The sequence below is a fragment of the Ips typographus genome, linkage group LG4 (genome assembly GCF_016097725.1).
Source record: "Ips typographus isolate SLU linkage group LG4, UJ_Ityp_2.0, whole genome shotgun sequence".
Lineage (NCBI taxonomy): Eukaryota > Metazoa > Arthropoda > Insecta > Coleoptera > Curculionidae > Ips > Ips typographus.
In genome coordinates this window covers 8,125,449-8,145,542 of record NC_138425.1, presented here as the reverse complement: position 1 = coordinate 8,145,542, position 20,094 = coordinate 8,125,449, and the positions used below count along the sequence as shown (strand labels likewise).

The window sequence follows — 20,094 nt, the reverse complement described above, 5'->3', positions numbered from 1 at the left end:
ACGGAGCCAGTACCAACAGATAAGTAAAACTGCTTGAAATATTTTTTATAATATTTATTTATTCAACTGAATAGTAAGATCACTTTTCACGAACGTTCAGACTAAGAGGCGCTTCTCGAAGAAATAACGTTTATTACAAACAATTATCAAATTGTTTGATACAAACTAGAGACTTGACACAACACGTTTATAGTTAAACTCAGTCTTATAATTTTAATTAACAAAACTCGGAATCTCAAAAACATATTTTCTGAATAATTTGTTAGGACCAACATGGACTTTTTAATATCTAATTTTCACCCTGTAGATTACTTACAGGAGATAAGGGAAAACGGTTCACTATTATGTCTCTAACCTACTTGAAGGGGTCTAACAACATTAAAACTCTATAGTCAAAGGGGGGGAATTTTAGGATTAACGCGCACTCCTAATCTGTCTGGCAGTAAATTATATATATAGACGATCCGAAAATGTTACTTATTTTGGTACAAAATAGTTTTTCATCTCTTTTTTTAAACAAAATAAGAGAATCAACAAACGCTTGTATTTAAAAAAAATGTTGAAACACAAAATAAATATAATATACAGAAATGATTGATTTGTTTGGTTCTCACAGGTAATGAGAGTTACCAAGTCAAAGGAGGATTTTGAGGTAGTGGAATAACTTGAAATTCACTCTAGTTTAAAGAAATAATTGTGTGTTATGAAAATCCTATTTTAATTATTTGTGTGTCTATTACATTCAGAGTTTGACAGCAAGTCATTTTAATAATTTAAAAATCACTATATTTTATATTTAAGCAACTAACTATTTGGAAAGTTTCAACTGACTTGGTAATTCTCAAAGGTGAGATACCATTATTTCAATCACAAATTTGGGATTCACCATGTTCACCTATCTCTCTCTAATCCATCGACCTCCGCCAGGCCTACGCATCATACGCGGCGGTTTTTTCGTATGCGAAGCAAGAATACGTCTTTGTCTCTGCCTCACGACCGTCCGTCTATGCGGTGCTTTAGCAACCACTTTTTTCACACTAATATTCACGCAATTTTCCAACTTTTTTACGTAAACGTACGGCTGCAATATTGAGTCTCGCACCACTTCCTCACTCTCGTTACCGCTTACCCTGTTCTCGATGTCCTGATCGCATTTGTTTTCCCGATCGTCGATTTCCCCCAGAGCGGTCGGTACAACGGTAATACTGTTTTGGTCAGTGTTTACCTCTCCGTCCTCTTCTGACACCTTCTCCTCATTAGGACTACCCTCTTCTTTAACTACTTTTTTCTTTTTGATTTTGTTCGGCCACCCAGTCAAGTTTTTTTTCCGTTTAATCGGTTTCTTATGAGGGGCACCGTTAAAAATCTTTTTGCAGTGTGCCTCTTTGGTTTTCAACTCGTTCAAGCTCATCAAATCGTTCAGAGACCACCTTTGGTCAAAGAAACTAACGTCGGGATCGGTGGTGGGCTCCAAATCCACATCAAAGTCCAAAGCGGTGTTCAGTTCTTCATCGATCTTGGCCGCCAAGGCGATGTAATCCACTTTAGGCTTGCGTTGTCGCTGTGGTGTTGGAGGTTTTTTACGAGCTGAAGAAGTGGACGCTGTGGGTTCTTCCTGAATGGTAGGTAACGTAGTAACGTAACCTTCAAACCCGTTCGAACTTCGTTTCCTTCTTTGATTAACCAGACTGCTTAGAATCGCCAAAGTAGACGCGTGCTGTCTGGGAGATTTTCTAGAATTCCGCGCTCTGCTTGTAGTTGGAGACAGAGTTAAAGCTTCGGTCAGTCTTTTACTAGATCGCGTGCTGCCACTCGATTCTTTTGGTTCCTTGCCCGTTCCAGCGATTGCGCAAGAATCGGTGCTGTCTTTGCTCTCCTCGTCGGTTGTCTGTTCGATTTTCTCTTCCGAAGGGGGTTTTTCAGGTTTGCTCTCTTCGGGAACGGTTTCCGGACTTGGCTCTCTAGACTTTGAACCGGCAAGGGAATCACAAATGCACTTCTTCAGATCTTTGTAAGCATGGTAGCATGTTCGCGGATCTAGCGGTCGAAGATGAGGAATTTGGTGCGGTAGCACAAAGTCGTTCCAATAATCTGAAAATATAGTTAATGATTTAACACTTGAATAATTTAGTATAATTGGGATTACTTCAAATTAATGATTCACTTACAATTATTACTAAAACAGTACCGTTGCTCCACCCGATCTTGCCTCCGAAACGTCTGATACCACTTTTCGTTCTTGGGAACGGTCTCAAACGAAAAAGTCAACTCGCTCAGCTTAAACCTCGACTTGTTGGCTTCCTCGTCTTTCTTCTCTTCAGCCCGCTCGACTTTGGGCTCGTTTTTGGCAAGGCCTCCGTTGCATTTCGTAGGAATTGGAGACAAGTAGGAACCGTGATACCGTAACCTGTGAGAACTGAACCAAGTAAAAATCCGTTCAACTGTTGTGCTCAACTTAAAATTTAAAATGAGCGCAGAGGAAACCCAACTAACCTCGATCCTGGAGTCTCAAATTTGTAATACTTTTGGTTGTCCATAATGAAGGCTTCCGCGTGACTTCGACGCTTCCTTTTCGCCTTGCATTCGGATGAGATACTGTCTGTTGATGCTTCGTCGTCCACTTTAAATTTGTCTGGAGGTTTGGCGTCGTTGTCCACATCGCTGATTGAACTCACTACAATATAATAAGAAACAGTTGTTTAATTGAATCTTTAAACACTTAACTAATTAATTACCACCTTCGTTAAGTTCAGTTTGTACAGATGAGTCTTCAGCTTCGGTTGTGTTCTCTGTCTCATCCCTCTCGTCGTCGTCGTCATCGTCATCTGATGAGTCAGCTTTCGGAGGAAACAGAAAATTTGTTGCTTCGTTGTTGAGCTGAACCAGCTCTGAAACACACACATGAGCACAAACTACTTCTTTGTTGACTTAAAGCAGACTCACCAGTGGCTCGCAGTTTTTAAACTTTACTATCAACCCTTTGTCAGTCTCACTGAGCTTCGCAGGCTCTTTAGGCTTGATGGATACTTTGTCTTTGTCGTTTGATTTAGATTTATTCGGCAACACCTCCACTTTATAGAAGGCCTTGTTATCATTCGATAAGCGCTCATCAGAAGAAATTCGTTTCTGTCTGAGGATGCAGGCTCGTTTGGGTCTGCCCGACTCCCAAACTTCCGGCGTGTCTTTGGTTGAACAGGAGGTTAATTTCTGGAATATGTTTCTGATAAATTCCAAAGTTTTTGATAAAATCTATAGTAGTAGATAGTCATTCTGCAAGATGAAAATTAATTGCAATTTTTTCTGTTAATAACACAACATTTTAAGTTTTAACTAATAAAACCTTTGTAATAATCAATTTCCAAACTATCATCACTGTAAAAATCAAATGTAATCTAAATTAATTCCATGAATACTGAAGACAAGGTAAGCTAATGACAAACAACAGAACAAATTAGATAACCAGACAACTATTCTATTATACCAAACATCTAATCATGTACTTAAATGCAATACCAATACACAAATTATTTTACACTTCTGTTTTTTTATCTTCTTTCAATAATCTAATACAAATAATAAATTCATAAATTGTTTGATTTTTTCAATAAAAATGTTTTTAAAAGCTATGTTTAACAAAAAAACATAATAGACTTAATTGATAAGCTACTTACAGTTATTAGCAAAATATTTCAAATAATGTTCAGTAAAATAGCATTTTGAATAAAATGCTTGGTGGAGTTACCAACTATGTAGAATCAGTGCCAAAGGTGATATTTATGATAAACTTAAAAAAAAAGAAAATAAAACACTTTTTCGCTAAAAATAATTACTACACTACAACATGCATCTAAAAAAACTTACGGCTAATGCTCTTGTACTAGATCTCAACTCTCTATACTCCTTATACTGAAGACGTACAGGTTCAATTTCAAGTTTCTCCTGAAGACGTACAGAATCCGTTTCAGGTGTCTCTTCAAAACTATCATCGTCCAATGGCGGCGTCGCATAATTGACATTTTTCTTCGACCTCAGCTGATGGCCGGTGTCTCTTTGAGGCGTTTTGACGTCGGAAACCAATGAAGAAGACCTGGTTCGAGGCATGTTACGACGCTTTATTTTTGGTGAGAAATCATCTAAACCTGTAGTTCCAAAAAAGTAGTTTTAGTTGTTGTTCTTTTGAATCTAGCTTGGTGCATGCTAGTTATAGTTACTACCCTAAGACTATGTGTGATAATTTCTGCTTTTAGTTGGTAATTAAAACAATCTGAGTGTTCAATTAAGCAGCAACAAATTCCTCAGTTAGCAGCTCAGGATTTTTTAGTTACCATCTCAATCAAATAAATCAAACAACAAAACTGTACTACCTAAATGAAAATCAACCTCAGCCAAAATCCAAATTTCCTGAATATTCTACTAAGATCAAAAAAACTGAAAGCTCTGTGATTTCTACCGGTAACTGTTAACGTTTCTGACCTATTGCATCAATGCCAGTTAAACTCAATAAGGATTCGATGCCAACGTCAGAGTGAATGTAACCGTTCAACGCAATGTAGTTGGCATCTTCGCCAATGAGTTTTTGGTGCTTTTTCGACTGAACATGATCTTCGATACTGTTGTAAGGAAGGTTGCAAATGGCACAATACCCAGACTGTAGAACCGGAATCCGTTGTCTTCGAATTCTGATCGGTTTCCGAGTCATTATATTGTCCTCATTGGGAGTTTGAAATCCGCCCTTTTCCAAACTGTTCCTGCTGGGCGACGCTGGTTTGGATTTCTCTTTTATATTCCGATCCTGAGAGAAAAAATATAACAATATCTGGGCTGTGCAACACAGTTATTAACAAATTACATAAACATACAACAATTTTACTTACCGTCTTCCTCTTTCTTACTTCCAACATGGCATATCCTTCCCATATCTGAAATAAAGCAAAACAATATTTATACAATAAAAAAAAGAATATTAATATATTAATATTTTTTTATTTCAAATTAAATGCATATATAAGGCCTGAGCAATATAGGTTCATAATTTTACCAAAAAAAAATAACTTGATCAAATTATAAAATTATGGAAGGCATCCATGGTGACGTCACATTGCTTCTGCTTGACTCCCTATGACCACAATATTCAACAGGGGCAAACATGTCAAACGGCATTTAGTAAATTTTCTGATTTTCAATGACATTCGATCTCGTAAACTGACATAAGCGTCTGATTTGTAGGTTTGTATGTTAGATTTCAATGCTAATTTTAGAGTTTAAACTTTACAGTAAATTTAAACTGAACCCATAAAACTGTCCCTAAATGTTACATAAAATTATAGAAATAATAAGGATAAAAAAAGTTTTGCTCTATATTTCATTTTCCAAGTAAATCTAATTACAGCAGAAAACAGAAAAAAGCCAAAACCCTGGGATCAGCATTCATGCCACTTTACTTCCTTATGAAGAAGTAAAAGTTGGGTCAAGTGTACACGAAAATACGTTCGAAAGTTCGTTACGTTGAATGTAATATTTAGATTAACATTATGGATTATGAAAGTTTAATAAACAATGATTATAAACAATGTACAATTAAGACAATTTTCACTAATTAAAGTACAATACGTTAAACACTGGAGTTTTGACAGTGAGTAAATTTGACAACACAGCAATTGCCAAACAATTTGGATTTTTGGCGTTTGGCACTTGAAAATGAAAAAATATAAAAAGCGCTGAAAAAAAATTAAACTAATCAAAATAAACCTATCAAGACCCCATAAATGGGGGAATTTGATACTAAAGAAATGGTACTAGAAAACCTGTTACCGGAAGGTAAACAAGACAATCTTGAACAAACCACAGATTGTAGGCTGATATCTATTTAAGGATTGTTCCAGTGGAAATTTATGAATTCCGTAGATTCCAAATAGGTAACGAACGCATACTTACATAATATTCGCATCAGATAAAGTTTCCATACAATGCTATAAATGTACGTGATACTTTTATGTCAGAAAGTTGCACTATTCATCAATACGAAATCCTACTGTGTAGGCAAAATTTTGGGAACAAGTTCCCATAAAAATACACAGCAAAAACTGCATATGATGTGTCACAATTATAGTTTTATGTTCGGCGATTCGGTTCGAACAGTTTTTAACCGCCGACGTGAGACCTGAACTGGGACAAAGCAGCTTGATAGCTAAGCATAAACTCGGCCATTACACTGGAAGTTAATGCCACAACCGATTCTGTTCACACGCCCCGAAACCAGTTTATTCGCTGTCTTTAAACAAAACTGATTATCATTGACGCACTATATTACTTCAATTCGTCGACTATTAACATTTAAAAGTCCACAAACGATATATTTCTCGAGTTTTGAAAGGATTTTAAAGATCAAAACATTCACTAGTCTGTCCACCATTGAACCCGACTGCAATTTCGATCAGTGCGGCATTGCCAGATTGCCACATTTGAAGATAGATGCGGGTTTCGATTTAAATGTACATCACGTGGTACAATACGGGTAGTACATTAGATTGCGGCAAAATGCTACTACAGCGCCAATGTTAATTGCGGGCAATTTAGGTACTATTATTAGACACAACTTCTCCACAGATTTGCAAGTACAGTTCTTTGTTATAATAAGACAAGTATTTTATATTAGTTAGAGCAGGATGTCATAAAATTGTCTCTAGCATGTGCTGGAGATATAAACCAATTTACTTGATTAGATGGGGTATTAATATTGCGCTGCTATGTACCTACATACATAAAGTTTACAAAAATGACCTTTGCTAACTTCAAGCAAGCCCCAATACAGCAGACTGTTGGGGGAAAACATTATGGAAAAAAGAAAATGTAGGCTTCAAAGAACCAGTGGATTACAGGATCAGAAATAAAATACCAAAAACCAAATGCAATAAATATTTATTACAAATTTAGGGGTGATATTTACAACCAAAATACAAAACTTAATTTTATGATAGTTCATAAGAATTAAAGGTTTACTGAACACTTTATTATTAGTCTAACAAAAAATAATAGAAAAGAGTTCAATAAACGTTAAATCACACGGTTCATATACAGCCTATATTGTTATATAGTGGCTATTTATTAAATATATGATATACTTTTTAAGTTATGTATTTTGTTATTATTGATTTTAATGCTTTTTTGTCTCTGGCAGGACCTAATAATAATATAGCAGGTAATTAAAATATACACTCTAAAAATCATACATTTCACTTTTGTTCAATATACTTTATCTATGAAGAAACTCATCCGTACATGAGGAATAAGGTTTTTGAAATATATTATAATAGTTCATTTTTGGAAGAACTATGATTGTATTTAACGACTATGTTTGTTATTATTAAAACAGTGGTAGTACAATTTAACTGGTATATTTCCAATCAAATTGTATTGTCACAGCAAAACAACTTTTAAAAACCTCTCTACAACTCAAAAAAGCATTATTTGTTGAAAGAGGTTAATGATTAGTAATACGCAGAAAAAAAAACCTTTTCTACGTATGTAACGATTGAATTAAAAACAACAACTGTACTATGTACTAAAGGTATACGGCCAGGATTTGCGTTATCGAAATTTAATAGAGAACTCCCATTCCGTTCCGTATACCTCGCACTTTTGTTACCAACCGACGTGGCTGACCAACCAGGGCCATAAGAACGAAATTAAAATTCCAGAGAAAATACCCGAAATTAGCGACGCCCCTGCAAACATACCAGCTACAGACGCGTATTGTTCGTCTACAGTACTGGAAATAACAAAAAATAAAATAAATACAGTGCTGATAATGTTAAAACCTAATTTACCTTGGAGTGTACATCATAGCCAAAGAACTAAAGTAACCGCTAGTGATTGCCATAGTTGCTGCGATCACCCAGTAAACGTAGTCGTTAGTGACCAACACCGGTAAAATTCGTTCATACTGTTGATGTGGTTGATAGTTGCAAAACAGATAAAATGGTATGTACAGGATTCTTAGTGTTGTCAAAATCCACAGATACTTCTTGGGAGGCTGTTAATAAACACATCATGTAGTGAAAAAACAGTTCTAATTAGAGCTTTTTTCAAAGTGTAGTGCTCTTACTCAAAAACAATGAATAACATGAGAAAAATTAATTAACGACAACAAATGTATAGAAACCAAAAAATATGTTTTAATTGTGCTGATTGAGTAACTTTTCAAAACCAGCAAGACTTGCATAGCTTTAATTATTTTAATCACACTTAACCTTTTTGGTCAAGTTGAAAGTATGTGCCGTCAAGCACATATTTAAAGAGATAGTTAAAATAATTAAGATAATAACATTTTTCAAACTACTTAGATAAAAATTCACTTATATAACGATGAGCGGGCGGAAATGCATTAAGATGTTTGTTAATAACAGTTTGAAACTTACCCAAATAAAAAAACTAGGTAAAATGCTGCCAATCATAGCACAAACATTGAAAGTTAGAAAGCATAGAATCTGCGTATATAAAAATGTATCCTGTATAAAGAATTCGCTGTCGCTCACTTTAATACCTGGAAAAAAGGTTTTTATCATACCACACCAACCCTTAAAATGAATAAACCATACCGGAATGTATAGAAGGAAACACCGCAAGTGTGACGAAAAACGTAATATAAACATTATACATCTGAGGCCACGCTTTCTTAATAATGTACAAGTATGGAGGCCTCTCAATTGTATTGTCCGCAGTTTTGCGTTGTTCCTGTTGTTTTTTCTCTTTGATGTCGTAATGCCGGTAAAACCTCTAAAAGAAGGAAAAATCCATTAGTGATTTTTCTACTCCGTGTGTCCTACTTTCTAAACAAGTACACAAACTTCAAGACGCCAAGAGACATTTGATATTCAAAGTCGCAACTTGACCTGCTTGTTTGAAGTTTATGCAGATGAGAGTTTGTTGTATACTCACATTTAAAGGTAGAGCGAAGTACGTATCAAAGCCAATCAATAAGACAAATAGGGCAGTGATAAAGTACCAAATGGCTGCCATTCTTTTGCTAGTCGAGACGTATTCGGAGGCAATACACACCAATGTGGTGAAGGTGCCGCAAATGTTATTTCCCAAAATTACCGCCCCCGTATATTTGGGCGGCAGTTTGGCAGCCATTCCATAAACTGTGTTTTGATAAACTCCATTAGCCACTGCAAATAAAAAAAATGTTTATATCCAGATTATGTTGAGATAGAATAAAAGAAACTTACTATTTAAAATAACAACACTTATCATAGTAACATAGAAGAATCCGTAAGGCCACGAGCTGGTATCAACCATAGCAAGGGCTATGGTAATAATGAACAGCATAATGTTGATAGCTATGCTCCACATGATTCGTAATGTAAGATCTCCCCTAAAATAGGTCACTTGTAAGTAATACAGATTAATTCATTAAATTCACTTACTTTATAGGCACAAAAATGTTAAACCAGTTAAAAATCACATTAGGAACTTGCGAACAAAACGTCAGGATCTGCATGAAGTTTCCTGAATGGGGGAACTCAAACCCCAAACTCTCTTTTCCTAATTTGTATACGGTAAAATACTGAAAAATAAGTGTTATTTTGAAAAAAGGGTTAAGGGCTCTAAGCTTTTAATAAAAAGTGAAAATAAAAGCCATAAATTGAAGAAATTTAGAAAGTGGATATCAGTTATTAATGTACCAATTAAGCAAAACTAGTATATTATTTTTTGTGGATTTTCTATCTCTATGAAAGACATGAAATATAACGGTTTTTGTCCTTGTCAAAACTAGTTTTTTTTTCTACCGAGAGAAAAGTATTATTAAACAAACTACGCAAACTACTTTACGCAAAAAAAAACACACTTTACCAGCATGGATATCTTTACTTGTTACAGGAAGATAAAAGCAAATTGTGTTTGACATACAAATTTGATAAAGCCAAGTACTAGATTCCGTGTTTTAACATTAACTGATAGTGGTTTGTGTTATTGTATTGTGTGTTGTAATATATTACAATTACTGGCCAAGTAACAGCTAGCAACTTGTTGCAAAATTATAGTACATGCTTGAATGACGTAGGAAAACTAAAACTTTTCACTTTCACTCAACTTACCGATATAGCATTAATAAACATGTTCCAAGACAACAGGGTGGCGATGCCGTGTATCAAAAATATAATGTATACAAATGAATACTTGTCCGGTGGTTTGAAGATTTGCAAATTGGCCTCGTCCATCGTAATATTCTTGAAGTTCAGCTCTGCCTCGGACAAGTTGTTACCCTCCCAGGACGGTTGCAACTTGACTGGCTTTTGCAGACGCGTCCTTTCATTACTGTCGTCCCCAACTGCTGTATAGTTACCAAAAAAGAATTTAGAGCACGGAATACCTTATCGTGATGGGTATAAAAGCAGACAAAGGCCTCTCGATAATTATTTTGTCTTGAAGGACTTTGGTCGACCCAAAATTCTTGTCAGTAATTTTCCTACCCGCAGTTTTGCCCAAATTTGTGCTCGACTGGTTAAATACCCAGTGGATACATTTTTATTTTGTAGGTTGTAAATTAAATTGACTTTAGTGCTTGACAGACAAAAATACATTGTTATGTCACTTGGTACACACTTTCACCCAACACAGTTAAATATTTCTTACCTTGTCTGGGTTGAATGTTGCTCCGACTCTTCTCATTGTATAAATAATCTCTCTCTCTGAAACTCATCTTGTCCAATATATTGCTCCCAAAATAAAAAAAATCAGTCTTTTTTGGTCAGTTTTTTTAAAAATTCATAGTTCGAGTTTGCAACGCCTGCAACAAAAATAGAATTGGATTAGCCATATATTGTCATTCATTCATTATTTAGTACCCACGTGAAATTACTCAGTGCAATAGCATTGATCACAACATGGTCTTTACTATTGAAATCACTTTAAAAGAATGATAAGGGCGACCAGTAAAACTGGTCCAATTGACTGGTTATCTCTTATTCGAGCTGAGCACAAATAAAACTAAATAAATAACAATCTCAATGCTATTTGTGGCTGATGGGAAATTAGAATATAAAGGCATTAATGACCTTTAACATGAATGTCGGCGGGAGTGCTTAAAATGTTATCAAATCAAATAGAAACATAACCCAATACTGAACATTTCAATATCAAACCACACTAGGTATATGAATAAATAAAAGACTTTGATTTCATAATAAAACCTTTATCAGCAATATGCCATTTTTACTGCAATCGACTGTACCAAGTTTTAAATTACTATTACCTATACTGAATTGTGCACAGATGCAAAAAACTTGATAAAAAATAGCATTCATTATAATAGTGTCGTAGGAGAAAAATAAATGTATAATAGGTATTAAAAATGTTTTGAATTTAAACTGGATGATGATTGTTTTGCAATTTTTGCAACATCTGGTATTTATACTTGTTGACAATTCTTGCATAACTAGCTTTACCATAACAAATCCAGTCAAACGTCATCCTCAAACTATCAAATTATAAGTAATTGAACAAATATGCGTTAATTAAATCGACGTATTATTAAAGTGTTTATAGGGATATTGTATTACTGTATTAATTTTTTATGATAGTTTGAAATAATAATTTTATTGATTATATGTATGAAAATACCTCATATGTTTATAGAAATTTAGTTTTAATTCAACATGCAAATAGATTCCAATAACATAATTTCCTGTTTATAAAACCCACATTTATTGTATGTGTTGTAATTATAGTGCAGATGATATACCTAAAAAGCACCAGGTGTTGTTGTCAAAAGGTATGTCCCATTGAAAATTATTGGCTTTAGAAGAGATTTCTTAATTTATGATAGAAATTGCATTATAATGGAAATATTGAGAAAACTGCTAATTAAAGCACAAAATGATAAACACTTCAAAGTTTATGTAGCAAAATTTCGAAACAATGACAAAAGAAAACAAGACATTTTACATTATTTATAGAATATATTTGAAAGTATTAACTTTTACTTCTTTGTGATCCCCTCTCAGTGTGTAAATAAATCAATAAAAAATGTATGGGCATGATAGCTTGAATCTAAAAATAACGCTTAATTTGAAACGATCCGACCTTTCGCACAATAACAATAAAATAAACGTACAAACATACTTAATTAGTTATTTGACCAAATGATTCACAAATAATTGACCGCCACCTACAAATCCAATCAAACCTAAACTATACTGTTTTCATAAAAGACAGGTCTAAATGGTAAAATGGAACATCTTATCAATGTTTGATCATTTTACAACATTTTAAAACTGATGGTTCAAAATCCTTCTTAAGAGATAAGAGGCTTAAAAAGTAATTAAGTATGTTCGAATTATTTTAGTTTGGGTAAGTGTATCATAGTAACAGTAACAGAATTTTCTGTAAGTCCCGCAGAAAAAGTTGCTGCTGTACAAAATTGAACACCCTGTACAGTACATTTATTTGCATTTATTATCATAAGTCTGACCTGTCTTCTATAATCCTATATTTAAAATACTGATAGACTTTTATATATCTGGTTTGAGCCAGACTTAATGGTGTTAATGACTGAACTTTTATCAACAAATGTCTCACTGCCATAAGTTATTGTTTAACATTTAAATGTTCTGTGTTATAACAACATCTTTAGACGCAAAGTCGCTGACAAAACTCGAGTTTAAATATTTTAGTTGGTACTAAACTACCTAAAAAAATTGTTTTGAAATTTTGTGAAAAAAAATTTGGTTACCTCAACTTTGTAAACTACCATCCTTTTGCTAGAGGCCTTAATCATATTTTACATAAAGCTGCAATGTCGCAGAGACCACAAAGCACAAAAGCTTTCAGAAGTGGAGAAGAATATTTTGATGTGAGAAATATTCACTTCAGAGGCAAATATTTTCCTTTCAAGTCAAGAATTCGCTTTCATGCTGATTACGAGTCGTTTACAACCTAATCATCCAACTGTACAGAGATAACCATAAACAATATAACTGAACTGATTTTCGGACCCTCATACAAAATCGATTTTTAAATTCCTCATGGTTTGTTTTATTTTAAACGACAAAATCATGCAAAACATCTGTAAATTTCTGGAGTGTTGCCAAGCTCATTTAGAGATGCAGCAGCAAAGTAATGAAATTTACATCTCGTTCATCGAGCAGACGTGCCTGATTTTGACGAGCTCAGATAACCACCGCAAAGGAAGTAAAACCATTTAAGTTAAAAACTTCTTTTATGTACACTCAATTAGAAGTACGTACAGTATTTCCGATACCGCAGCCAGTAAAGTTGAAACCCGACCTACTTTACAGGATTGAAAAGATCAATGAACCGAACAATTTTAATTATATATTACAATATTGAACTCGGTTACAATGCCGATAAAAAAATGTTTTTTCAGTCTTTCGAAAATATTCACTTGAACCAGATTTGGTCGGTGTAATATAAAAAAAAATTGTTATTATAGAGGAAAAGCCCAAAATATAGAGCTGGCACTAATTATTAATGCAGGTAAAACCGGTTAATTTTAAACATCAGTTTCTTTGAAGTGGACGCGGGTTTATAATCAGTTGAAAATGAGATTCAACAGCTGCTCAAGTGCATTTGGGCGTTAAGAACGTTGGGTATGGTTAAAATACCTGTTAATCTGGTTATAACGCTTGGACTGCGAATTTTAAAAGGGCTAGTCTGGATAATTTGGACATACAGGCTGGAAGAAATTTAAAACGACAGAGAAGTGGATAGTCCATATTGTGTACTAAAAAAAATCAAAAAATGTTGTTGAAATGGAGCTATTTTATCAAACTGGCAAATTTTTGCTAAAAAATTCAATAATAAAATTTTAAAAATTGATGATGATACTAATCAAAGCACTCTCCGTGACGTCACTCCGTTGACTGTGGTTAAAACGCAAATCAACAGTGGGTAGTTTGTGATTGATCAAAAAAGCAGCTGTCAGCTTGCTGCTTTGACCAATCACTAGTATAGCAATGCTGTAATTTAGGCTAATAAAAAATACATTTGAATTTAATGATAATTGGGTATTACCTAGCTGTTAATCATTTTAAACAATTATTATTAAATATAGTAACCAGGTACACATACGTAATGTTCTGACCTAATTAACTACATTTTTTAACTAGCATAATAATGTATACGTCTGTTTAAGTGTTTACATCAATCAGCAATTCGATTTAAGCAATTATGAAGCTGTAAACATTGGTAACCGCTAAAAATACGTTAAACTAAACAGAAAATGGATAAAAACAGAGTCAGGTGTGTTTATATATGGCAAATCACGAAACGTATAAAAGCCGCCCTTATTATTCTTCACAGTTCACAGACGGTTGCCCTCGATGCCCCTGAATGCGGCATTCAGCAATTTTTTTTTGTACGTGTACCAGGTACAAAACCGGCTGCGGTTTGTTCATATACTTACATGACAAAGCTTAAGGATCACCAGAATTTCGAGCACTTTGGTGTAGTAGAAAAAATGTGGTAAAGCACGTGGTTTTATATCGTTCCCATACCGACGCCCGACTTTATCCTGAGTCTCGACTAAACGCGACAGAAAGTGGGAAGTTCTTATGATCGTTTTATCTAGCGCGCAACTTTCCCGCTAGTTTATATGGCGGCTGCGCAACATTGGCGTGTAATGATCACGGTTTGTTCACGTATATCCAAAACTACCAGCGAATGTTAGCCAATCAGCGACTCTGAAACGAGAGCAAACTTTTTATCCGACCAATCAAAAGTGGGCTGACATTGTGTTGTTTGGCAGTTGAACAAATGTTAGGGTAATTAACCGGAAACTAGCTACCGTTTGAGTAGACTTTTTATTTTAAGGAAGTGTCAGTAGCAATTGCCTGATTTTTGGAAAAAGTTTCTATAATATTATTTAGGAAGGCGAGTGATAGTTTATTCAAAAATAGAAACATAATTATTTTATTCAATGAGCTTTTTATGATAGCGCCATATTAATCCCTAAAGAGGATGTTTACGTCACGACCGCGTGAGCGGGACGCAAATCTCCCGTGGGAAGAAAGGCCATAAAAGTATTAACCCGAGTTTTAAGGTATAGTAACATAGGACATCTTGCTTTATCAGAATGAGTTAAAATGAGACAGACAATCTAACAACAGCGTTATGCCAGAACGCGGCCCAGCGTTGCCGCTTACGACCACGAGGACTGACGTTGTCAATGTCAACTGTCAACTCAACCAAACAAAGAAACAAAACTATGGCCGTTCTTCACCATATCTAAGTGTGTTAATCTGTGGTTCTTTATCAAGAATGCTTCAAACATAAATTACGAATTATACTATTATACCTAATGATTTGGCAAACTCTGTTCTGTGTTACTGCAGTAAATTTGTGAAGAAGATGGAATTGTGTATTAGAAGTAACTGCAAAGACATAAGTGGATGTCTACATTCAAGAAATATCGCATGTTTCATGGTTGACGCATCCTTGGCTTGGTGTGCGTCCGAGATGTTGGTGCGTAAGTAGAGACGCGCACGAAACATGCCAATTTTCAATGTATGGACACTGGACAAGGTTTGCGAGTGTGTGCATCTTCCCAAGAGGTCTGATGAAACCGCGGTATCCTCGCGGTTGATCCATTCATTGTTGGTAAATAGTAGCACTGTCATTTGGCACGTGATAGTGTCTAAAAATACATGCGTTATATCACATGACAGATGACTATAGTAATTAACAAGGGCAAATTGATCAACCACGAGTATACCCTTAAATCAAAAGAAGAATTATAATTTTAAATAAATAGACCAAAAAATGGCAAACTACTACACCGCAGTGCCATTCAATGGAGGTGTCTTAAATTTTTAAACCACCCGAGCCCCCCAAAATTTGGAAATGGCGGACGTTCAAGAAACCAGTGGATATGTCGAGCGGACTTGGCGTCGACAGTCCCTTGATTGCTGGATCGACCACGTGACTGCACTTGGACTGAGCAGATCAGCTCGAATTTTTAAGCGATCAATGTTCAGCTGTGCCATCACTGACACACACCTCCAACTAATACATATTTGGAACTTGTATATATTCGAATTTTATGTAGCGATGTGACGGCGTGATATTAGTTGAAAAACGATTGAATTGTTGGTTGTCTACCATATACTTTAGATTAATCATCGAGGTCTAAATCTGTGTACAAGGATTTAAAATTTTGAATTACGCTATTTTTAAAGCAATTTTTCAGACTTTATGACATATATTAAAGCTAATAGAGGATTAAACTGTCTATAAACAATACTTCTGCATACAATATCAAACAAAATAATTAAAATTAATAAATCTTGGAGCTAGTTTTACCACATGTACTTTATACTTCGATGACACAATAACGTCAATTTAGTTGTCAAAATCAAACAGCTGATTAATGAAGCCCACGTGTTTTTACTTTTAAAATGAATTATTTTTAAAAAGCAAATTTTTAAAACTTACGGCGTTTGTAAATTAAGAACAATTATTTAATTATTGATAGTTTTTCATAAAACAGCAAATCATAATTTTCTATTCACATAATTACTCAACTTAACAGACTATTAGGAAATTGAAAACTGAACACTGAACTAATGTGCAAAGGATGATGCAAAATGACCTTTGAAAATGTGAAAATCTCAGTGTTATATGGTTCTCAAACTGGAAATGCCCAAGACTTGGCTGAACAAATCTGGAGAGAGTCAAAACGTTTTTACTTCCAATCCTCTATCAAGGCTTTGGATGACTATAATGCGGCTGATATAGACCAGGAACAGTGTGCTATTTTTGTTTGTTCTACTACTGGTCAAGGCGACGAGCCAGATAACATGAAATCGTTTTGGAGGTTCTTGCTTAGAAGAAGCTTACCAGGTACTTTGCTGAGTGGCATGAAGTGAGTAAGTGGGTTTAGTCACTTGACCTTAAAATCAAGAAAGTATTCTAGAAAAAAAATCATTTGTAGATTTGCAGTTCTTGGTTTGGGAGACTCAAGCTATGCCAAGTTTAATTTTGTTGCCAAAAGACTGCATAAGAGGTTGTTGCAGCTGGGAGGTCAAGCAGTACAATCATTAGGGTTGGGGGATGATCAACATGACTTAGGTTATAATGCAGTAGCTGACCCTTGGATTGAGAGTTTGTGGGATAAATTGTTGAGGGAGTATCCACTACCTTCAAATGTAGAGCCTTTGCCAATAAATTTACCCATAGTTCCAAGGTATGGTTTTATAAAACAATCATAGTACTGTATTAGCCAAAAAATGGCTCATATACATATGCATAATAGAGAATAGAACACTCTAGCCCACCTCTAGCCCTTCATTTCTGAATAAGTTTTATAATAAAAGTCACAAAGTGTCTTGCCAACTATTAGAAAAAAATGTTTATTCAGCTGTCTCAGTTAATTTAAAATGCAATAATTCATTCATCCCCATGCTCAGTTGTGACAACTAAACTAAGGGAGGTAAATACAATTAGTAGTTTATTAATGGTGAGCATCAGTTAATTCTGCTTGACCATATTTACATTTAAACCTTCATTGAAATTGTTGCAACTCCTCCTTGCATGTTATTTAGTTTCTAACCAAAACTACATTTAGGAAAATAAAACATAATTAAAAATAATAATTACGCCTAGGTGGAGTGTGACAAAACATGCAAGACTACTACAAACTGAATCAGTGAATCTCCATCAACAGTCACTATTTTATTCAACTAGAAGATGCGAAGAGTTTAACGCCACTGTCTTGGAAAACACTAGACAAACTGATCCTTCGCATTTTCAAGATGTTAGATTAATAAAGTTTCAAACTAAAGGTCAGGAGTATACCCCTGGAGACTTGGTGGTTTTAAGGCCTAAAAACCTGCCCTGGAAAATAACAGAATTTAAAAACGTCTTAGCTGATAATGGCATCGACATTCCTGATGATAGTTTGATAAGTTTGAAAGAAAATGATCAGAATATTCCCTTTCCAGACGCACTTAAAAATAACGTGACTTTCAAGCAACTCTGCGAAGAATACTTTGATTTGTTCTCAATACCGAGGCGTGGCGTTTTTCAAGTTTTATCGCAACTAACTGACAGCGATTTGGAAAAAGAGAAATGTCTAGAATTCTGCTCAGCTGAAGGCCAGCAAGACATGTATTCCTACACTAATCGTCCAAGAAGAAACATTGTAGAGGTACTTGGTGATTTTCCACATGCTTCTAAAAACCTTACGGTGGAAATGTTGTTTGAAATAATTCCCATGATACAACCCCGAGAATTTTCAGTGGCTAGTAGTTTTACGCACCACGTAAATGAAGTTCACCTTTTAGTGGCTGTAGTTAAATACAAAACGAATTTGGTAAAGGAAAGGGTGGGGTTATGCTCAAACTTTTTAGCAGATTTAAAATGTGGGGATGAAGTTAGCATATGGTTAAAAAGAGGAGCCTTTAAGTTTCCTTCAAACTTGGTAAGTCTTTACCCTGACTTGTTTTTTTGAATAAACTAACAGTTAATGGTTTCAGGATGTTCCAGTAATTATGGTAGGACCTGGAACTGGGGTAGCTCCTTTCAGAAGTTACATATTTGAAATGAGTGATAAAGTCACTAATCCTATTGATTTAATTCTGTTTTACGGGTGTCGCTATGAAAGTAAAGACTTTCTCTGTAAAGAGGGGTTTACCTCTTTGGAAAAACAGGAAAAGCTCACACTGTTTGGTGCATTTTCTAGGGAACAAGATAACAAAGTGTAAGTATTTTTTGTTTGGTGAAAAGTTTTAATAAGTAAATTCTTCTCTTCAGGTATGTTCAGGATAAAATTGTAGAATTCGGACACGTAGTTTGGAAGGCTTTAAGTAAAAATTGTTATATATTTGTAGCGGGGAATTCAAAAAATATGCCACAACAAGTTCGGCAGGCTTTTACAAACGTGTTCATACAACATGGCGGATTAAATGAAACAGAGGCTGTGAGTCGAATAGAGCAAATGGAAAAACAAAAACGATATCAAACGGAATGTTGGTCTTGATAAGATTTTGGTCATTGTAGAATGTTAAATAAATTCTGTTAGAAAAAATAGTTAAGATTGGTAAACCATCATTTATCCCATATAAATCACTGTGTATTACACTTAACTATATTGAAAGCTTCTGAACGACAAAAACATGTTGCAAAATGTATAAGTATCAATTTACAAATTAAACCAAAAAAATTCCAAATGCTCCTAAAGTAGTCTAAAATGTTTTTAAAACATTCCAAACTACTATAGAACCTCTAAAATGCTATACAAAGCAGCCTAGAAGCTTCTAAAAGCTTCCGTATGCTTCTAAAGCAGTTTAACAGCTTCCAAAAGTTTCTAAAATGCCTTAAAGGCAGTCCAGAACCTTCAAGGCTCTTTAAACTGTCCAAATGCTCCTAAAGTAGTCTAAAAAGGTTTTAAAACACTACAGAAACTCCAAAATGCTTCTCAAGCAGTCTAAAGCCTTCCAAAACAGTCTAGAAGCTTCCAAATGCTTTTCAATTTATTTAGAAGCTCTCAAAAGCTTCTGTATGCTTCTTCTAAAGCAGTTTAACAGCTTTCAAAAGTTTCTAAAACCGTCTACAAGGTGGTTTCAAATGCCTTAAAGGCAATGCAAAACCTTCAAGGCTCTTTAAACTGTCGAAACACCTTCCAAATGCTTCTAAAGTAGTCTAAAAAGGTTTTAAAACACTACAGAAACTCCAAAATGCTTCTCAAGCAGTCTAAAACCTTTCAAAATAGCCTAGAAGCCTCCAAAAGCTTTTAGAACACTCTAAAGGCTTCCAAATAATCTTCAACTAGTCTAGAAGCTGTTCAAAAATTTCAAGGCAGTCTAAAAGCTTCTGTATGCTTCTAGAGCAGTTTCATAAACTTCCGAAAGTTCAAATTCACATGTCTTAAAAGCAGTTCAGATTTTTCAATGCTCCTAAAGTAGTCTAAAAAGATTTCAAAACACTACAGAAACTCCAAAATGCTTCTAAAGCATTTAGAACAGTCTAAAATATTCCAAATGCTTTTCAACTAGTCTAGAAGCTCTCAGAAGATATTAAAGCAGTTTAGAAGCTTCCAAAAAATTTTGTGAACCGTGTAAGAGATTCCAAATG

The 20,094-nt window shown here is 34.7% G+C and overlaps 3 protein-coding genes across 6 annotated transcripts; 1 reads left to right on the top strand and 2 right to left on the bottom strand.

The window, feature by feature from the left end:
* Positions 1–39: 39 nt before the first annotated feature.
* Positions 40–6,444, bottom strand: LOC145728430 (uncharacterized). The gene is given in 8 exon segments (XM_081978661.1): positions 40–2,091; positions 2,169–2,416; positions 2,494–2,674; positions 2,739–3,207; positions 3,862–4,139; positions 4,474–4,792; positions 4,875–4,919; positions 5,935–6,444. Coding segments are annotated over 7 exon segments (2,718 nt in total). The 5' UTR covers positions 4,902–4,919; positions 5,935–6,444; the 3' UTR covers positions 40–895.
* Positions 6,445–6,901: 457 nt separating this feature from the next.
* Ent2 (Equilibrative nucleoside transporter 2) lies at positions 6,902–14,589 on the bottom strand. 4 transcript variants are annotated; one of them, XM_081978667.1, is made up of 10 exons: positions 14,429–14,589; positions 10,639–10,792; positions 10,101–10,336; positions 9,429–9,568; positions 9,231–9,376; positions 8,938–9,170; positions 8,598–8,775; positions 8,418–8,542; positions 7,827–8,032; positions 6,902–7,768 (listed from the first exon to the last, which is right to left on the bottom strand). In XM_081978667.1, the coding sequence occupies exons 2-10, from the start codon at positions 10,703–10,705 to the stop codon at positions 7,642–7,644; spliced, it is 1,458 nt and encodes a 485-aa protein (XP_081834793.1). In that variant the 5' UTR covers positions 10,706–10,792; positions 14,429–14,589; the 3' UTR covers positions 6,902–7,641. The 4 variants fall into 4 exon arrangements, with proteins under 4 accessions (XP_081834793.1, XP_081834796.1, XP_081834794.1 ...); XM_081978670.1 differs by having other exon boundaries at positions 10,101–10,333; XM_081978668.1 differs by lacking the exon at positions 14,429–14,589 and adding an exon at positions 10,855–11,014.
* Positions 14,590–16,379: 1,790 nt separating this feature from the next.
* Positions 16,380–19,050, top strand: LOC145728041 (NADPH-dependent diflavin oxidoreductase 1). Its single transcript, XM_081977967.1, has 5 exons — positions 16,380–16,885; positions 16,955–17,206; positions 17,626–18,442; positions 18,498–18,721; positions 18,775–19,050. Exons 1-5 carry the CDS (start codon positions 16,608–16,610, stop codon positions 18,998–19,000), a joined length of 1,797 nt encoding a protein of 598 aa, XP_081834093.1. The 5' UTR covers positions 16,380–16,607; the 3' UTR covers positions 19,001–19,050.
* The last annotated feature ends 1,044 nt before the right edge of the window (positions 19,051–20,094 follow it).